Below are 16,344 nucleotides of genomic sequence, written 5' to 3'. Positions count from 1 at the left end.
AGACAAATAAAAACACTGTGAATGAAAAACTATGACACTACCAATTTTATAAAGAACTTGATGTATTTGCAAAATATATTTAGGGGACAGATGAAGTAGTGAAATTCACCATCTACAGTACCCCACACCTTCTCTATAGCTGAGCTCATCTTTAACACAAAGTATTAAAACCGAACTCTTGCAGAAATTATCTATTCACATTTCCAAATACTAACAAACATACACAAATTACTTTTTTTTAGAAGAATGGTATATTCAAAGAAAAAAGTTGTACCTTAAAATGGCAGTGATACAAGAATATTCAATCCTTATTTAACTGTGAAAGATGGAAGAATAAAAAAGTTCAGAACTTAAAATTTAAAAGATGCTCCTGCTGTTAAGTTCACTCCTATCACTGTCCTCACATAACACGGCCATGTGTTTACAATGTTTTGTCAATGATTCAAAACTCCTACTTAGAGAAAATAAAAAACTGGGGTCATTACTGAATGTGGACATTGTCTACATTTAGCCTTACTGAAAGAAAAAGCACTATGTGAAAAATAGACTACATACAACCACTATTGCTGCTATGGCATAAGACAGCTATCAGTATGACAGACACTATATACAAATCTCTAACTTGGGCCACTGATATGGGTACATTCAAGATAAAACTTTGAGTGTACTGTACATTAATTGATAAGAGTTACTAGGTGGTGATACACTTGGTATGATGACGAATTCAAATATACCACAACGAAATGTGAGTAACTAATATTCTTTTCCATTTAAGTTACAAATTATGTTGCCTAGTTTAGCAGACATTATTAGCTAGACCTAGACAAAGTTCCAGTAATGGCATGAACAGCAACATGGGAGTAGCATACTGTATAATGTATATAACACCAGTATTCACTTAAGAGTGACTGCCCAGTTGACAAAGCTATGGGCACTCTAGAATCCTATTGTCATGATGTCTCCTTCTTTAGAAATTCACAAATGGATACACTAATACAAGATGAGCTTTTTACCAAGTGACCATTTGCCCCAGTAGTGAAAGGTTCATGTCCTCATAGCAGAGTCATCTGTGCTTCTTGCATAAGATGAACACCACTGTGTACCTTATTTATGGATTGGCTATATGCTGGCAAAGAGAAATGATGTTCAACACAGATAGTAGTAAAACATATTTGTGTTGTAGTATTGTAGGCTTGTGGTTGAGATGAATGCTGGGCTATTGTTGTTTACTGCTAGGCAAGTTCTAACAGCATCAGAGATTCTAGTGGTACTGCTTAAAAAATAATACATTACTGTCACTGCCTTTTTTATGAAATTCCAGTTAGCCTCCAAGTCCTAGAAAATAACCTTAAACACATTCCCTATAATTTATATAATTTTCTAACAATTTCAATTTACAAAAGGCACTTGGAACAACACCAAAATATTATTACATGGCAAGAGTATGGTTGAACCAAACATTAACCTTTGTGCTCTACCTCATGATCTGGAAAGCGTGAGGCAACATTTACTCATATTGCTGTGTAATATTATTAGCTATATCCTCACAATGCAGTCAAGTACTTCAAAACAACATTACTGGTTATAATGCCCCCATTCAAGAATTAATACACTTGTATCTTATTAAGACCTAAAGCAACATCCATTCTTTTTATTGCCTGGCATGTTCAAAACCTGTCCATCATTTATTGTCACTTGAATAAACTGTGGTCCAAATTAGAGGCATATTGCAGCAGCCTACAGAACAAGTGAATGTTTTCCCCTCCCTCACCCCAATAACCTCTGTTTCTTTAACTATTAAAAATATCCAACCCAGTACACAAGCCCACGTTTCAAATGAATTAATTTAATCACATCTTCATGCAGGGTGAGGGGGCTCGACCTGAACTTTTGCCGCAGAATACTCGCCTTGGTTAAGTGTTCCACCTGAGATTTCCCATTTGCTTCCTTACCCCCGCATTCTCCTACCTGAAGTGAGTCGAGAAGTTTAATGGTGGGGAATCTTTAAGCCAGAGGAGATGCGTACACAAATGATGCTCTTAAAGAGTTCTAAGCAGACACTTTAAGATTGTCACAGTCTCTGAAACAGCACAAGTACCAGCATCTCCTGAGAGTACATGCATCCCATTTATAGCTCAATGTGTTTGACCCACTTGTCAGAAATTCATCTCCTCTGATAACATCATTCCGTCAATCACTATATACAAAGCACTGTTTACCTATTTACTTGACAAGAAGAAAAATAATGTTAAACATAAAGGACAAATATCCATGGCCAAAGGCTATCACATACAGTGGTAAATGATTTTTTTTTTTTATATAGATGGTGGTGCAGTCAAGTTACCACAAGATTTCCAATAATCCAAATTGAATTTTCTCCATTTACTTTTAAGTAAATATTCTCATGCAATCCATTACTGCTACAAAATATTGTATGGCATAAAATCATTTATATAAGTTTGACTGCACCATCACATGCTTGTCGACAACAGTACCTGGTAATCGACAGCTTGCCATGCACACCAACCAAGCACACTTGACTCCTGTCATCCTAGATATGAGACCATTAAGGAGCCAAACATCCTCATCTAATCTTTCACTGTTTATAAGTCATACATTTTTTAATTTCAATGAGCTGCAACATTTGGCCTAGGAGAGTCGATGGCCAAGTTCACTTTAGAATGGCTGAAATAATTCTACTCCCTTTACTGCCTCTGGTTTCATGTAAGGACACATGCCTGTTAACTGCACTTCATAAATTATAAAATGGCTGAACTGTAGTTGATAAAATTTCAACCAGTTACCTTTTGTTTCAAAATATTTTATTGCATAAAAAATCAATCCGGAAACTTTACCCAGACAACAGCAGGTTAAAAGTCTTTCAGTACATTCTTTAAGCTGTGAATACTATATTGTGGATATATACTACTTATAGAGAGGAAGATTGATGATAAGGTTTTATGTGAATTCCTTGAGTTTCAGAAGCTTCACTTTTAAGGTTGGTTTTTAATAATACTTAATCTCATTAAGAAAAAAAAAAATAAAAGAATAGAAAGCTGAAATAACTGATAAGAATAAAAATAAAAACAAATCTATACTGACAAACTAGAAAGATAGTATTGAAAAAATCAATCTTTATAAATATATGAAAGTAAACCAACCTGAACTGCCATTATTGCATGAGAATATAGTAAAAGCAAATATTTACACTGTAATGTCACATATAGTAAACAAGGATGGTACAAGTTTCAGCACTACTTATAAATGTCAAAAAATAACATTCTAAAAAATATGGTAACAAATAGTTATCTGTTTTAAGGATTCAAAATACTCATCATATATTCACCTTAAACCATCCTAGTTACCAGAAAGAATGAATTTGAAAACATATTGGCAACTAATGTCCATAAAAATTCACAAGAATGAACTCCAGCAATTCACAAAGAATTTGATGTGAACTATTCAGAGCCAAGACATTAAACTTGCAATAGATCATAATGACCTACGTTGGCACAAACAAATTCCGAGTTTATTAAGAAAATTACCTAATAGGCATAACCAAAATACATACATTAAATAACGAACCTATATACAGAAATACTAAAGCATACATAAGGGTGATGATGAGAATGACAGGTAAAGCATGGGTGAAAAATAAAGGTACGTGAAGGCAATACATCGACTCCCCTTCGGTCCAGCAGAGACCCCTAGTAGGACTGCAGACATTTTCTGTACATGTTTTACTTGTGTACATCTAGCATCTTTTTATTGATTTATTTTTTCTTCAAGCCATCATTCACTCAATCTTCATATCCACATAACTATGAAAATGAAGATAAATAAAACATGAGGGAGACCCCTGCATGGAAGTACTGAGGCTGACAAACCACTGTGGGCAGCAACTCCCACATGACACACACATCACTCACTCAGGGTGAAAACAGCTGGACAGTAGAGCGTGTTCTTGATTTACATACACTTCCAAAATCTACATGTGATGATACTCAGAGATACACGAGACAACTGTCCAAAAAAGTATTTGCACCACATGTATATATAAATAAGGTAAAGATACCCTATTGTGTGAATATGAACACCTTTGATAAGTCCACTGTGCAGTACATCCACTATCATTCAACATTGATGTGACTCAAATTAATCTTATGCTGCTCCAGCTAATGATTCCAAAATATCCATCTATATTATCCATCACAAAAATTGGTGCCAAGAGCTAGCTAGACCATCACTATAATGGCTCAGCCATCATATCCATTGCTATATATATATGTATACATATATATATGTATAAATATATACATATATGTATATATGCATGTATGTATGTATGTGTGTGAATATATATATATATATATATATATATATATATATATATATATATATATATATATATATATATATATATATATATATATATATATATATATATATATATATATGTGTGTGTATGAATATATACATATACATATACATATACATACACATACACATACATAAATACTTATACATACATACACACACACATATTATATATATATATATATATATATATATATATATATATATATATATATATATATTGTGTTTTTATGTGTATTTCTTACACTTGAAACCCCATTTCTTTGTAATCCAGACAACAGTTGACAGATTTTTTCTTTTCCACTAGCAAAATTTTCAAAATTTCAATGTGTAAAATAACACTCTGGCATGTTGATATCCATGTTGCCTGGCCATACTGCTCTTAGGAATGTGTGGTGAGGAACCTGGACACTGCCAGGGGCAGCAAGAGACAGAACGCTGTCATGAAGGACAAGGTGGCAGACTGTGGAGATGCATTCAATGTTAGTTCCTCATTCTTCACCACCTCATTTTCCCTTCGGTCAGGCTGATGTGTATCTGCAAGAGATGAATGTGTGTTAGCAAATTTCTACAAACATCTAAAATTTACTAGGTTTGAAATAACATAGGTTGTAAAACCTTGTGGGCAAACTTTTACCCATCAAAAATTGTTTCATACCGTATTTTTTCTTTTCTTTTCTTTCAACAAAACAAAAATGCTTAAATCATCATTAATACAAAAAAAAAATCTCATACAATGAAGTATAAGGATTTATATGCAATTTTCTATACATATTACCTTGAAAATACCAAAAAAATATATGCATGTTCTGCACACTTTAGAAAAGTAATTTTATTCAACAAATCATTAATTGGTAGAACAATGAGATGATCAATGCAATGATAATACAAAGAAACAAAACCAAAGGCACAACCAAATCAGTAAAGTTGAGGCTGAGCAGTGATCCAGTGTCAGAGGTGGCAAGGACCCACCACTCGGGGATCATACTAACCTGTCTTCTTAGTGGTGGTCTTGATGGTATGGGGATCAGCACTCTTGTGAGAGGTGGTCTTTAGGGAAGTGGTGCTGAGGGAGGTGGTGGTAGTGGAAGTGGTGGTGGTCTTAGGGGTAGTAGTAGTGGTAGTAGACTTGGTGGTGGAGGTGGTAGTAGTGGTGGTGCCTCTAGGGGTGGACAGGCCTGCAACGAGATACACAAAATACACCACGGCTAAGCATCTAGCATCTAGAAGAGGTCTTTGTAGTGTTCTAAATTCTACATATAACCAAAATTCCCTTGGGTGTATACTGTCTTTATGAGACAAGAATATCTAACCTATTCTAGAAGTCTGCCTTTTCTTTTTTTCTTCTTTTTTTATCAGGGAAGTGGCTAGGAATTTTGGTTTTCAATTATAGCAACACTTTTGTAATCATATACTAAGGATAATAGTAACCCCATGGACCAGTAAAAGGTTGAGGTTGCATCTCCTTCTAGCATCCAACTTAGTATGATTCATTCATTCCCATTATAAAAAAAAGAAAAAACAGAAGAAAATTCCACATATTCTGAGTGATAAAAAGAATATTGGACTAATCCAGGAAAAATCACAAAGGAATAATCATCACCTTACAAAGAAGTAGCACTAGTTCTATGTAAGCTTGGTAGAAAGTATATCATAAAAAGAATATCATAATAAAATCATATACCGCAATTCACGAAAATATCTGCTAATGTTTAATAGCTTACCTAGTACACCTACTACCTTTTCAAATTTGTTAATTAGAAAACAAAATGTAAGCAGATGCATCAAAATATACTAATATACTCAACAATGCTTGTATACAGTACTAACACACAAAAAGCAGAAGACTTATTTTTAAGAGCTTAACAAACCACGGGAGGAGGCTTTTCAACAAGCTGTGGGGAACTACAAACCACTGTAAGCAAGGCATACTGTAGGGGGCAGGTGGAACACGGACATACAGACATACATATGTAAATACACTTAAATAACAATAGCTTCAAGATGCATTGGATACAGCTTGTGCAATGCATGGCATGGGAGGAGTGTTCAGTGCAAACTGGCTTTGGCAAGGACGTGAGGCACTGCATCATAAAACTTGGGAACAACACAGGGCAGGATCACATAAAGAGGGGAGGGTGGAATGCTAGAAGGATGGATAAGGTGGGAGGTTTTCTGGGAAATCCTAGTTCACGGATTTGTGGAGGATGAATAACAATATTACTAATGATTGGGAAGGAAACGTTGTGAGAACAAATATTCAATACAAAATACAAATTACTTGTGATAAACAAGGTTTTGATTGAAATACTATCAACACTAAATTGTTTAAATATGTACGAATGAGAATACTCAAGTGATGATACTGTGATAAAATTCCATACATTTTAGAGGGTGAATTGGGGGGATGAAAGGGATCTAGCTGGTAATGAGGAATTGGAAAAGAAGGAAGATGAAAAATAAAAAGGAAAAAACATCATTAACATTGCCATATTATTAACAATATACATGTGTCGGACAATACAATCCTTAATAACTCATGGAAGCAATATGACTGCTTTTATAACTGCCGTTTCAGTTCTAACGCACCTAATCCAAGTCATCAAAATAATGAATTTACCAAGCATAACTATGCAAGTAGCTAAAAAAGACAAAACACGGATATTACAGCCATCACAACCAAACAATGGTACTCTATGCTTAACTAATCATGCAAAAATTGTTTTAAATCTCAATACTATTTTAGGATATCTTAATAACATCTGTCCCATGATCTACAGTAATGCCTGCTACAGTGCGCAAAAAATGTCCTATTCAAATTCTGCAAGAGTGAATAAGCCTCCTTATTAAGCTCCCGTATAAAGCATAATGAAGATATACTGGTTGTGTCTCAGAGAACTAATCCCGATCACAAACCACACGGACCGATTCGATACCCACAACCCCAAAGAAATCCTCAGGTTAGCTAAACAATGCCCCTACTCGACGTTCCAACGGAGATGACGCGAACCTCACAAGGTACAACTACCAACCGCTGAATATACTGTACACTACTGAGCTGAAAACTAACTAACAGAGGGCACGTGATGAAGGGACGCCGCGACCTACCGTTGTTGGGGATGTGGTTGTTCGCCTGGTCCTGGGGCGGCTGGGACTCCGGGTCGCAGCACACCTTGAACACCACCTTCATGTGGTGCGACGAGCAGCGGCCTCCGATGCGGCGGTGCAGGTCATCCTTGCCCGACGTCGCTGTTGGGTGGAGGCAGGCGGGTGAGTGAAGGGGACATTTTTTCGTAAATGCATATAATCACATTAAGGAATTCCAATACAATGATACATAAGAACACTAGGGAAACACTCACAGATGAAGTAGTAGTCCTGGCCTGGGTGAAACTCCAGGCCTCCAGGCTGAGGCGTGAAGGATCGGAAGGTGATGGTGAAGTACATGAGTTTGTACGGCTTATCACACACAGCTATGACCCGCGGCGACGGGTTGGTGATGCGACAAGTGTCGTACTCCTCCTTGCTCACCTGCGGGAACGGAAATGCCGTTATTACAAGTCAGCCATTATCATACCATTAATATTATACTAATCTACGCACTTTAATACATAAATGTCTTTATCAATTTTTGTAACTTGCCAGTCGTTAGTACTGATAATCACATAAGTGTTTGCAATCTAACTGCACTCCGATAAAACCGCAAACTGTGGAGTCAATCAGCGCTTCGATAATGGCCTATCTTTACATAATGCTCCGAATGGCATTGGAACGTCAATGTTAGATGGCGTTTGATTTCCCTCGCCACATCTCAATCAAAACAAACCTTTCCCCTCCGCCTTCACTCACTTCATCGAACGATTAAGCGAATGAGAAGCGAGATTCTTCCCGAGCTTATTTGTGATTGGCCGAGCCGCGGGCTGGAGGGAGGGGTGGCAGGAGGCTCAAACACAGGGTCCTTCCTGGGGTTAACGAGAGGTTCCTGAGATGAGGTTATCTGAAGGAAATCCATAATGGGGTCGGGCCATCAAAGCACTTAGCCGTGCTGCGAGCGGAAGCACGTTTTATCATTAAATACATCGGCAGCGCGGAGATCAGTCCCGACTCCGTCTAGACGCGTAATGGCCATCAACTTATTGGAAGGAATATTTCTGAGCTGGCAGTGAACTTCCCTAAAAGGCTTGGTGGTGTTCCATCTTGGCGGTAAATGAGTAGCATACGATTCACGGATTTCTTTTTAATTCAGTCAGATTATCATACCTCCCCGTTTTCGGCTGGCCGTCGCTGCGCCCGACTCCGGCTATTTTTTATCATTAGGATTCTGCTCCTTCCCTTTACCAACTGTAAGTCCAACATTCAGCATTCTTTACAGGAACTGTAATAATCATAACATGCAGCGCTTTTTCACAGCAGCGGGGGTGACTGGGATAACGCCAAAGAGAGCAAGCAGAATTCCCGAGCGAGCGCCGTTGTTGCAAATGGTGTTTTTCTTTTACCCCCCCCCCCTTCCCCCCCCCCGGCCCGCTCCCGGAGGTAAGGCCCGCATCACGACCGACGCGGGGAACAGCAACCGCAGATCAGGCTGAATGCCGGAGTCGCCTCCCATCGCCTGTAAACAGCTTTCACCGGCACGAAGATTGTGCACCGCCACGTAGGGGAGACAGGGTATGGGCAGGAGGGGGCAGGAGGGGGCAGGGGAGGCAGGGGGAGAGGGAGGGGGCTTCTCTTAGCCACTGCCCCCTCCCCCCCCTCTCCGTCAATGCCCGCGATGTTCCACATCAACTGCATCTCGATACATCTCCATTCCGCCGTACTAAACACGACACTTCTAAAACCTCCTTTTTGAAAATCTATTTTCCCTTGACTTCAAGCAACGTTCTCTCCTCTCGGGTATTATTTTTTCTCTTTCCATTTCGCTGTTCTATACATCTTCGTGCGGAGATAAGGAGCGAGGTTCGCCTTCGGAGCCAGCCACGACGGCGGTGGTCCCGAGGCTGATCGGTGGCAGCGTGCTTGTGGGTCCGCGCCGCTCGCAGGAGACGCCCGCCGCCGACGTCCTTTGTCCCGCGATTGTGCAAGTGTCTGGGCGTGGTGCCTTGACGCCGCGGCCGCCCGTGCTTGCCTTATCTCGCGCTCTTGTTCTGCCATGTCCGCGGCGGGTTTATGTGGATTGCCACCTTTTTTACTTTAAGTTTGAAACTATCGAGGACTCGTCGTTTACCTTCTTTCTCGTGAAGAATCGTGCTTCAATATTGCCGAATATAGAATGCTATTTAACGATAGAATAATCATCGTAAATATCACGGCTTCATTGTGCGCACACTTCCAAAACTCAACCTGCAACCGACAATCGCCTACACTAACGCCGCAGTTCTACCAAATATGAAAGAAGTACTCGCTTTTTCCCTCCCGATGCTGATTACGCCACAGCTCGACCTGGAATAAACAAAAGATGACCTCAGCAGCTTTGGAGTGCAGGCCCAAGCGGTCGTGTCGGCGGCGCTCCGCTCGCATGCACCCCCCCGGTCTCGGTGCCCACATTCCCCCGCCCCACACACCCCTCCCCCTCCCCCCTCCCCCTTCCCATGCCCCGGGCCGCTGGCAGAGGTGATGCTGCGTTCACTTTCTCTTTCTCTCTCACGCCCTTCCGCCACACCCAAGCCTTTCTCTTTGCTCTTCACTTCAGCTGTTTTCTGGAGCTCTACAAGCCCACGGTTTGAAAGGCCTATCTATTTCTAGCGATAGATAGGTGTGTGCATGTGCGTGTGTGTGTGTCTTGGTGTATGTGCGTGTGCGTGTGCGTGCGTCTTGGTGTGTGTGTGTGCGTCTTGGTGTGTGTGTGTGTGTGTGTGTGTGTGTGTGTGTGTGTGTGTGTGTGTGTGTGTGTGTGTGTGTGTGTGTGTGTGTGTGTGTGTGTGTGTGTGTGTGTGTGCGTCTTGGTGTGTGTGTGTGCGTCTTGGTGTGTGTGTGTGCGTCTTGGTGTGTGTGTGTGCGTCTTGGTGTGTGTGTGTGTGCGTTCTGGTGTGTGTGTGTGTGTGTGTGTGTGCGTCTTGGTGTGTGTGTGTGCGTCTTGGGGATTGTGTGTGTGTGTGTTTGTGTGTGTGTGTGTGTGTGTGTGTGTGTGTGTGTGTGTGTGTGTGTGCGTGTGTGTGTGTGTGTGTGTGTGGGTGTGCGTCTTGGTGTGTGTGTGTGCGTCTTGGTGTGTGTGTGTGTGTGTGCGTCTTGGTGTGTGTGTGTGTGCGTCTTGGTGTGTGTGTGTGTGTGTGCGTCTTGGTGTGTGTGTGTGTGTGCGCGCGCGTCTTGGTGTGTGTGTGTGCGTCTTGGTGTGTGTGTGCGTTTTGGTGTGTGCGCGCGCGTCTTGGTGTTTGTGTGCGTTTTGGTGTTTGTGTGCGTTTTGGTGTGTGTGTGTGTGTGTGTGTGTGTGTGTGTGTGTGTGTGTGTGTGTGTGTGTGTGTGTGTGTGTGTGTGTGTGTGTGTGTGTTCGCTGACATTTCCCTACATAATAAATGTTCATTCAAGTTCGCTATTGTCTTACACATACGTTAACATAAACCCCCAAAATATTCGCATTTTTCGCCATGAATTACTCAGAACTTGGCACAGTCAAAACTTTAAGAGCAAATCCACGCTTCCATAAACCGCCAACGCTTCCACAAATTGTCCACCGCAGCTGTAAAATGCAAAAAAAAAAAAAAGAAAAAAAAGAAAAAAGGAAAAAGAAAAAAAGATCGCAGTTAATTTGATATGCTCGGCGAAACAATGAAACGCGAGGCTTCCATGCAAACGCTCGACGCACTTGTAAAAGCCTTTGCGTAATCGACATTTCAAATTTCTGCGCCATTAATCTGACGAAACTCTTGCGCCACGCTGTCGGGCCCCGGAATCGACTTGTCTTCGGAGGCTGAGCGTTCAAGGGGGGAAAAAAACACTCACGGACGCTCTTCCTTCTTCATTTCATTCATCGTTTCTCATTCCGTATAATTATTATCCGTTACTACCTTGCCTCGGCTTGTTTATTCACCCGTTCGTGCGCGCGGAGAATGCATTCCGACGCCGCCACCGGACCACTCGTCAGCATACACTTGAATGCGAGCGAAGGCGGTGCTTTCCTTTGTTCGCGCGTTTAGAAAGCACGGCCGAGGAGATCTGCTCGTCCGTATAAGGAGGAGCCGAGACGGCAGCGTCTTCCCGAAGCAAGCAGGCTCTGGCAGGACGCTCGCCGCCCCTGCAAGCACAAGAGAGTACGAATCCCATGAAGTCTGAATCAACTGACGCAGCATTTAGCTTCGGGGAAAAACAGCGTCGGCCAGGCCACGGCTCCACCACGGGCGTGTTGTCTAAGCACTTTTATCCGCCAGTGAACGGGAAAATTTGCATAATCTGCACCAACACCATCCTTCTCACTCGGGTGTTGCAATATCGATGGAACATCTGCAGATCTGGACCACTTTCCACCCCCTTGGCCCGCGAGGTCGCGCTCTCTTATGTGCGAATGGCAGGGGGAGTGAAAGAAGAGGGCGGGGGGGAGGCCTTGAGTGCAAGCGTGCGTGCGTGAGCGCCTCATCTCAGCGCTGATGCTGTTATCGTGAATGTCACGTACATTAATGGGCTCGTGAAACTTCAACCGCGCGGCTTGAAAAAAAATCCAGCTTCTATTTATAGTACTCGGTATGCCATGAAAGCCACTGCCCGAACCACTTTCCACATTATTTCATCAAGCCCAAAGGAACGGCTTCAGCGAGGAAAGCTCCCTTAAATGTCACATATTATTAAGACGCCGTGAAAGGAAAAGTGCGCCGAGAGCCCGAGGGAGTGGGAGAGGCGGCGGCAGGAGAGCCGGGTGTTGGCGCGCGCCCGAGATCGGAGTGTGACTTTCGGATTATATTTGATTTTTCCGGTCGCCATCACTCGACCACGTTAATGCCATGTTTACTCGTGTATTAATTGTCTGATGAAGGGCGATTTGGAGGTGCTATCGGGAAGAGGGAGGGCAGGGAAGTTCCAGACGAACGAGGGAAAAAGAACGGGCAGATGGGACGCGGTTTGACTGGGTCGAATAAAACCGCAATTTTTCTCTCTTTTTTGTTATCGGCGTCTGGAGAGTTGCGGCGGGAGAGTCTGGAAACCTCGCATTTCGGATAAACCTCTTCCAGAAACGTTTGTGACTTAAACAAACAAACAGGCACATATTCTCTCCTTTCTGTCCCTCCGTCTCTGTATCTGTGTCTTGTCTGTCTGTCTGTCTACATATGTGAGTGTGAGTGTGTGTGTGTGTGTGTGTGTGTGTGTGTGTGTGTGTGTGTGTGTGTGTGTGTGTGTGTGTGTGTGTATTTGTTTGTGTGTGTGTGAGAGAGAGAGAGAGAGAGAGAGAGAGAGAGAGAGAGAGAGAGAGAGAGAGAGAGAGAGAGAGAGAGAGAGAGAGAGAGAGAGAGTGTGTGTGTGTCTCTGTCTCCGCTTCCCTGTATGTCTCTCTCCCCACCAAGTATAAATCAAACAACTCCTTGAACAACTTACATTGTAGATGATGTACTTCTCGGCCTCCTCGTCTGAGGTGTCTTTGTTGTATACTGGACATATAATGTTGACCTGGTCATACTCGAAGGGTACGTTGCCCTTGTTCACGTCTATGATGTGATCTGTGTTGTCTATCCGGAATCTGGAAGAAAAAGAGATAAGATTAGTCACATATCACATAATTAATGTAGATTACTGAGGACTAAAATAACATACTATGTATCCTACATCTAACAGTAAATATCAGTTCTAGCACCCCGTCTTTAGTTCACGCTCAACACGCAGCATCAAGGTTAATATTCCAGCCATCCTGCTTTTTTTCCACCTATAACTCTACTTTCCTTGAAAAAACTTTTCTTTCTTTTCCTCCTCTTTTCGGAATCGCATGATTCTCTCGGGTCGGAACTTAGCCCAAACGACTTCTCAGTCTCTAAATCTTTGAGTAACAGCCTGGCGTAATCTATCGTCGCTGTACAAGTCCCGAGGACATTCCTATAACGACACACATGAATATAATATAAATACCACAAACTTTCAGAAGGTCAGACTCAGCTATTCTTCAGACGTCTGTCAACCGGCGATTAAAAGAACATGGCTCACTCCGCCTAAATATTCTCCTTTGATAAAGGTCATTGCAACCGATGGTGTGGATGGCCGCCTGAATTAACCACGCTCGCCTAACTAAGGCAACACTTTGAGGTTTACAAGATTCCAGGGAGTCGATTGTGCTATGCGCTATAGGTGATATATATGTGATATACATACATGTGTGCGTCTGTATGTGTACACTTGTACACATACAGACACACGCATGTATACCTATATACATATATACCGACATACATACATAAATAGGATTCGTTAACTCATAAAACGCACACACTGAATTAGTACCAAGGCAGCACTACAATCGGCAACGCGTGCAATAGGTGAACAATGGAGGGATTCCGGGACAGAGGGATCAGGTGGCATCATCGGCTTTGAAGAATCCTGCACTGCTTTCAGTCAACTAATGATTGTTATCAACCATGCCCAGTTCTATGCCAATTGCCATTTCTAAAAAAAATACGTTGTGAAAAAATGGGTCAGGCAAGAACAGGGAAATGGGTCAAGTGGAGAGACCGGAGGGAGGGGGGAGGGGGACGGAGGATTGGGAGGGAGGGAGAGGAGGGAGGAGGGAGAGGAGGGAGGAGGGAGGGGGACGGGGGATTGGGAGGGAGGAGAGAGGGGGGAGGGAGGAGGTAGGTAGGGAGGGAAGGAGGGATGAGGGAGGGAGGGAGGAGGCAGGGAGGGGAGAAAGAGGCATGGAAGGAGGGAAGGGGAGGGGGCAGTAGTAGGATATGCCATTAGCCGACATCTGTGGGAACGAGCCCGCCGGAGCCGACCGAGCCAGGCCAGCGGGGTCCTCAGGAAAAGGGTAAACGCGGCCTAGATCCTCCCGTGGGATATCCAGGATTATACCGCAGGGAGGAGGGATACAAAGGACGCATTAACCCGGCGCCCGACCCACAAAATACAAACTTCTTGATGCGGGTCGTCGAGGCAGCACTTGAACTCTCTCGCCGACACACCTCGCCCTAATCCCTCGAAAGGAGGAGAGAGAACTTAGGCCTACATGCAACAGATAGCATCTCTGGAGATCTCTTAGGCGTTGCCAAATGGCCGACGCGATGCACAACTGTTCATGAGCGACAGAGAAACCAACAGACGCAGACACACTTCCACACTCCAAAGGGCAGAAGGGATAAAGCTCCTTCGCACAAGTTTATCCCCACTTCTCATAACAGCGACCACCCAAATCACGCTAGTAATCCTTAGCGTGCAAGGAATTTTACGAGCCCCGAGTCCCGCCCCGTTGGAGATGTAAACAATAATATTAAGAATGTCACGATGCTCGCCATGGGGCTGCGGCCGGGCCCTCGGGGGAGCACAGGAGCTCCTCGCGCTTTCACTCGGGATATTATCACTGCAGGTACTTGGACTCGTGAGGAATACCAACACTGCTTTAAAAGTGTCATAAACTTGTCATGACCACGGCGCAAAGTTGTCTAATTAACATGAGTGGCATACTTTTAGGAGGAAGCCCTTTTTTATAAGTACATCTGAGGGCCAGTCTGGCTGTAAAAAAATACCGACGACGCGCCTTCGAAACGCCCCCGCGAACCGTCCCCGAAGTGATCCCACGGGGCAGCGCCGACGGACGACCCGAGCGCGTCTCCTCCCGTTTTCTGTTCGTCGAACTCGGATAACCCAGTCGTCCGCTCGCACAAAGCCAGAACATGACACAATCCTTGCCTAAACTCCGCAGCGACTACCATCACCCATGTCCTAACTCGACTAAACCACGCATAAACCTCTCGCTGACCGACTCAACCCTCGCATAAAACACTCCGTGCTATAAACCCGTTGGTCGGTCCGGGTCGGGTTCGGGTTGGCTGCCTCGCAGAGGGGGTGCTCCGGTGCCTCCATAAACATCGGCAGGGGGCCAGCAGGGACGGTGTCAGGGGGAGGGGGCGACGCTGCGGACCCTGAGAGGACGAAGAAAGCGCGGCAGGGCGGGAGGGACACCGAGGCCGGAGGCAGACACTTACGACTGGTGACGTCACGCTCATTTACTCCATGCGAATCAAATACACATCAATAGCAACTCCATCAATGAAAGGAGACAAGGGGAAGGTAAGTAATTAAACCGAGGGGGCGTATGGAAATGAGAGAGAAAAAATGGGATTAAAATACGCAAAACTAATGGAAATCGAACAAGACATGGGGGCTGCTTCAGCAAACCAACGGCCGGGCAGGGCGCGGCGGCGCGGGTCACCTCGAAACGCGTCATACTCCGGAGATCGCTATGTTAAAAATGTTAATTAGGGAATGACTCACAGCGGTTCTCAGCAAGTGCAATATCATTTTCGATACTTTGTATGTCTGACGCACTCCACTGCACAACGGTGAGGTCACACAGTGCCACACAACGCCCTCGGGTCAGCGGGCGACGGCGGCTGACTGGGGGACAGCTTGGGGACGGCGCATGTCCTCCTGCACGGCTGGCCGACGCACGCCCTTGCCAGCGCCGCCGCTAAATCATACCTTGCTGCTTCACCGCACGCTCGCCGTCGTCATTACCTTAATCTAAATTGGATCAAAGTCCTTGGGTTCTCATTATGGTCGCCTATTAAACCCCCGCGTTCATCTTGATAACAACGGCACAAACATTTGTCTAAACCCTCAATGAAATGTAATTAATTTAAGATGCAACAACACTAAGGTTTTGACGGCGTCCCATACCCACGGCTCGGTGTAAAGCCAATGCCCTGGCATCAATGGTTTCAATTGAAGCAGCTAGGGCTGGTAGGACTTTGAAAATAAGAACACACCCTCCCCACACGACTCGCTTCATAATGACCCCCTTCCCTCACCATACGGAAGACAGCTTGCAGAACCTCCTCCGCCTTC

General features: G+C 43.7%; 1 protein-coding gene across 1 annotated transcript in view; it reads right to left on the bottom strand.

Moving 5' to 3' along the window:
• Nucleotides 1–4,603: 4,603 nt before the first annotated feature.
• LOC138864219 (ephrin-B1-like) overlaps nt 4,604–16,344 on the bottom strand; it is a 283,694-nt gene continuing 271,953 nt past the window's right edge. The window contains exons 2-6 of the mRNA XM_070130706.1: nt 12,892–13,033; nt 7,740–7,908; nt 7,486–7,626; nt 5,370–5,555; nt 4,604–4,914 (exon numbers count right to left, since the gene is read on the bottom strand). Coding sequence (XP_069986807.1) covers nt 4,760–4,914; nt 5,370–5,555; nt 7,486–7,626; nt 7,740–7,908; nt 12,892–13,033 — 793 coding nt within the window. The 3' untranslated portion in view covers nt 4,604–4,759. The remainder of the gene's footprint in view (nt 4,915–5,369; nt 5,556–7,485; nt 7,627–7,739; nt 7,909–12,891; nt 13,034–16,344) is intronic.

This window comes from Penaeus vannamei, chromosome 15 (assembly GCF_042767895.1).
Source record: "Penaeus vannamei isolate JL-2024 chromosome 15, ASM4276789v1, whole genome shotgun sequence".
In the NCBI taxonomy this organism is placed as follows: domain Eukaryota; kingdom Metazoa; phylum Arthropoda; class Malacostraca; order Decapoda; family Penaeidae; genus Penaeus; species Penaeus vannamei.
The sequence above is the reverse complement of the archived record's forward strand: the minus strand, read 5'-3'. Positions and strand labels throughout refer to the sequence as shown.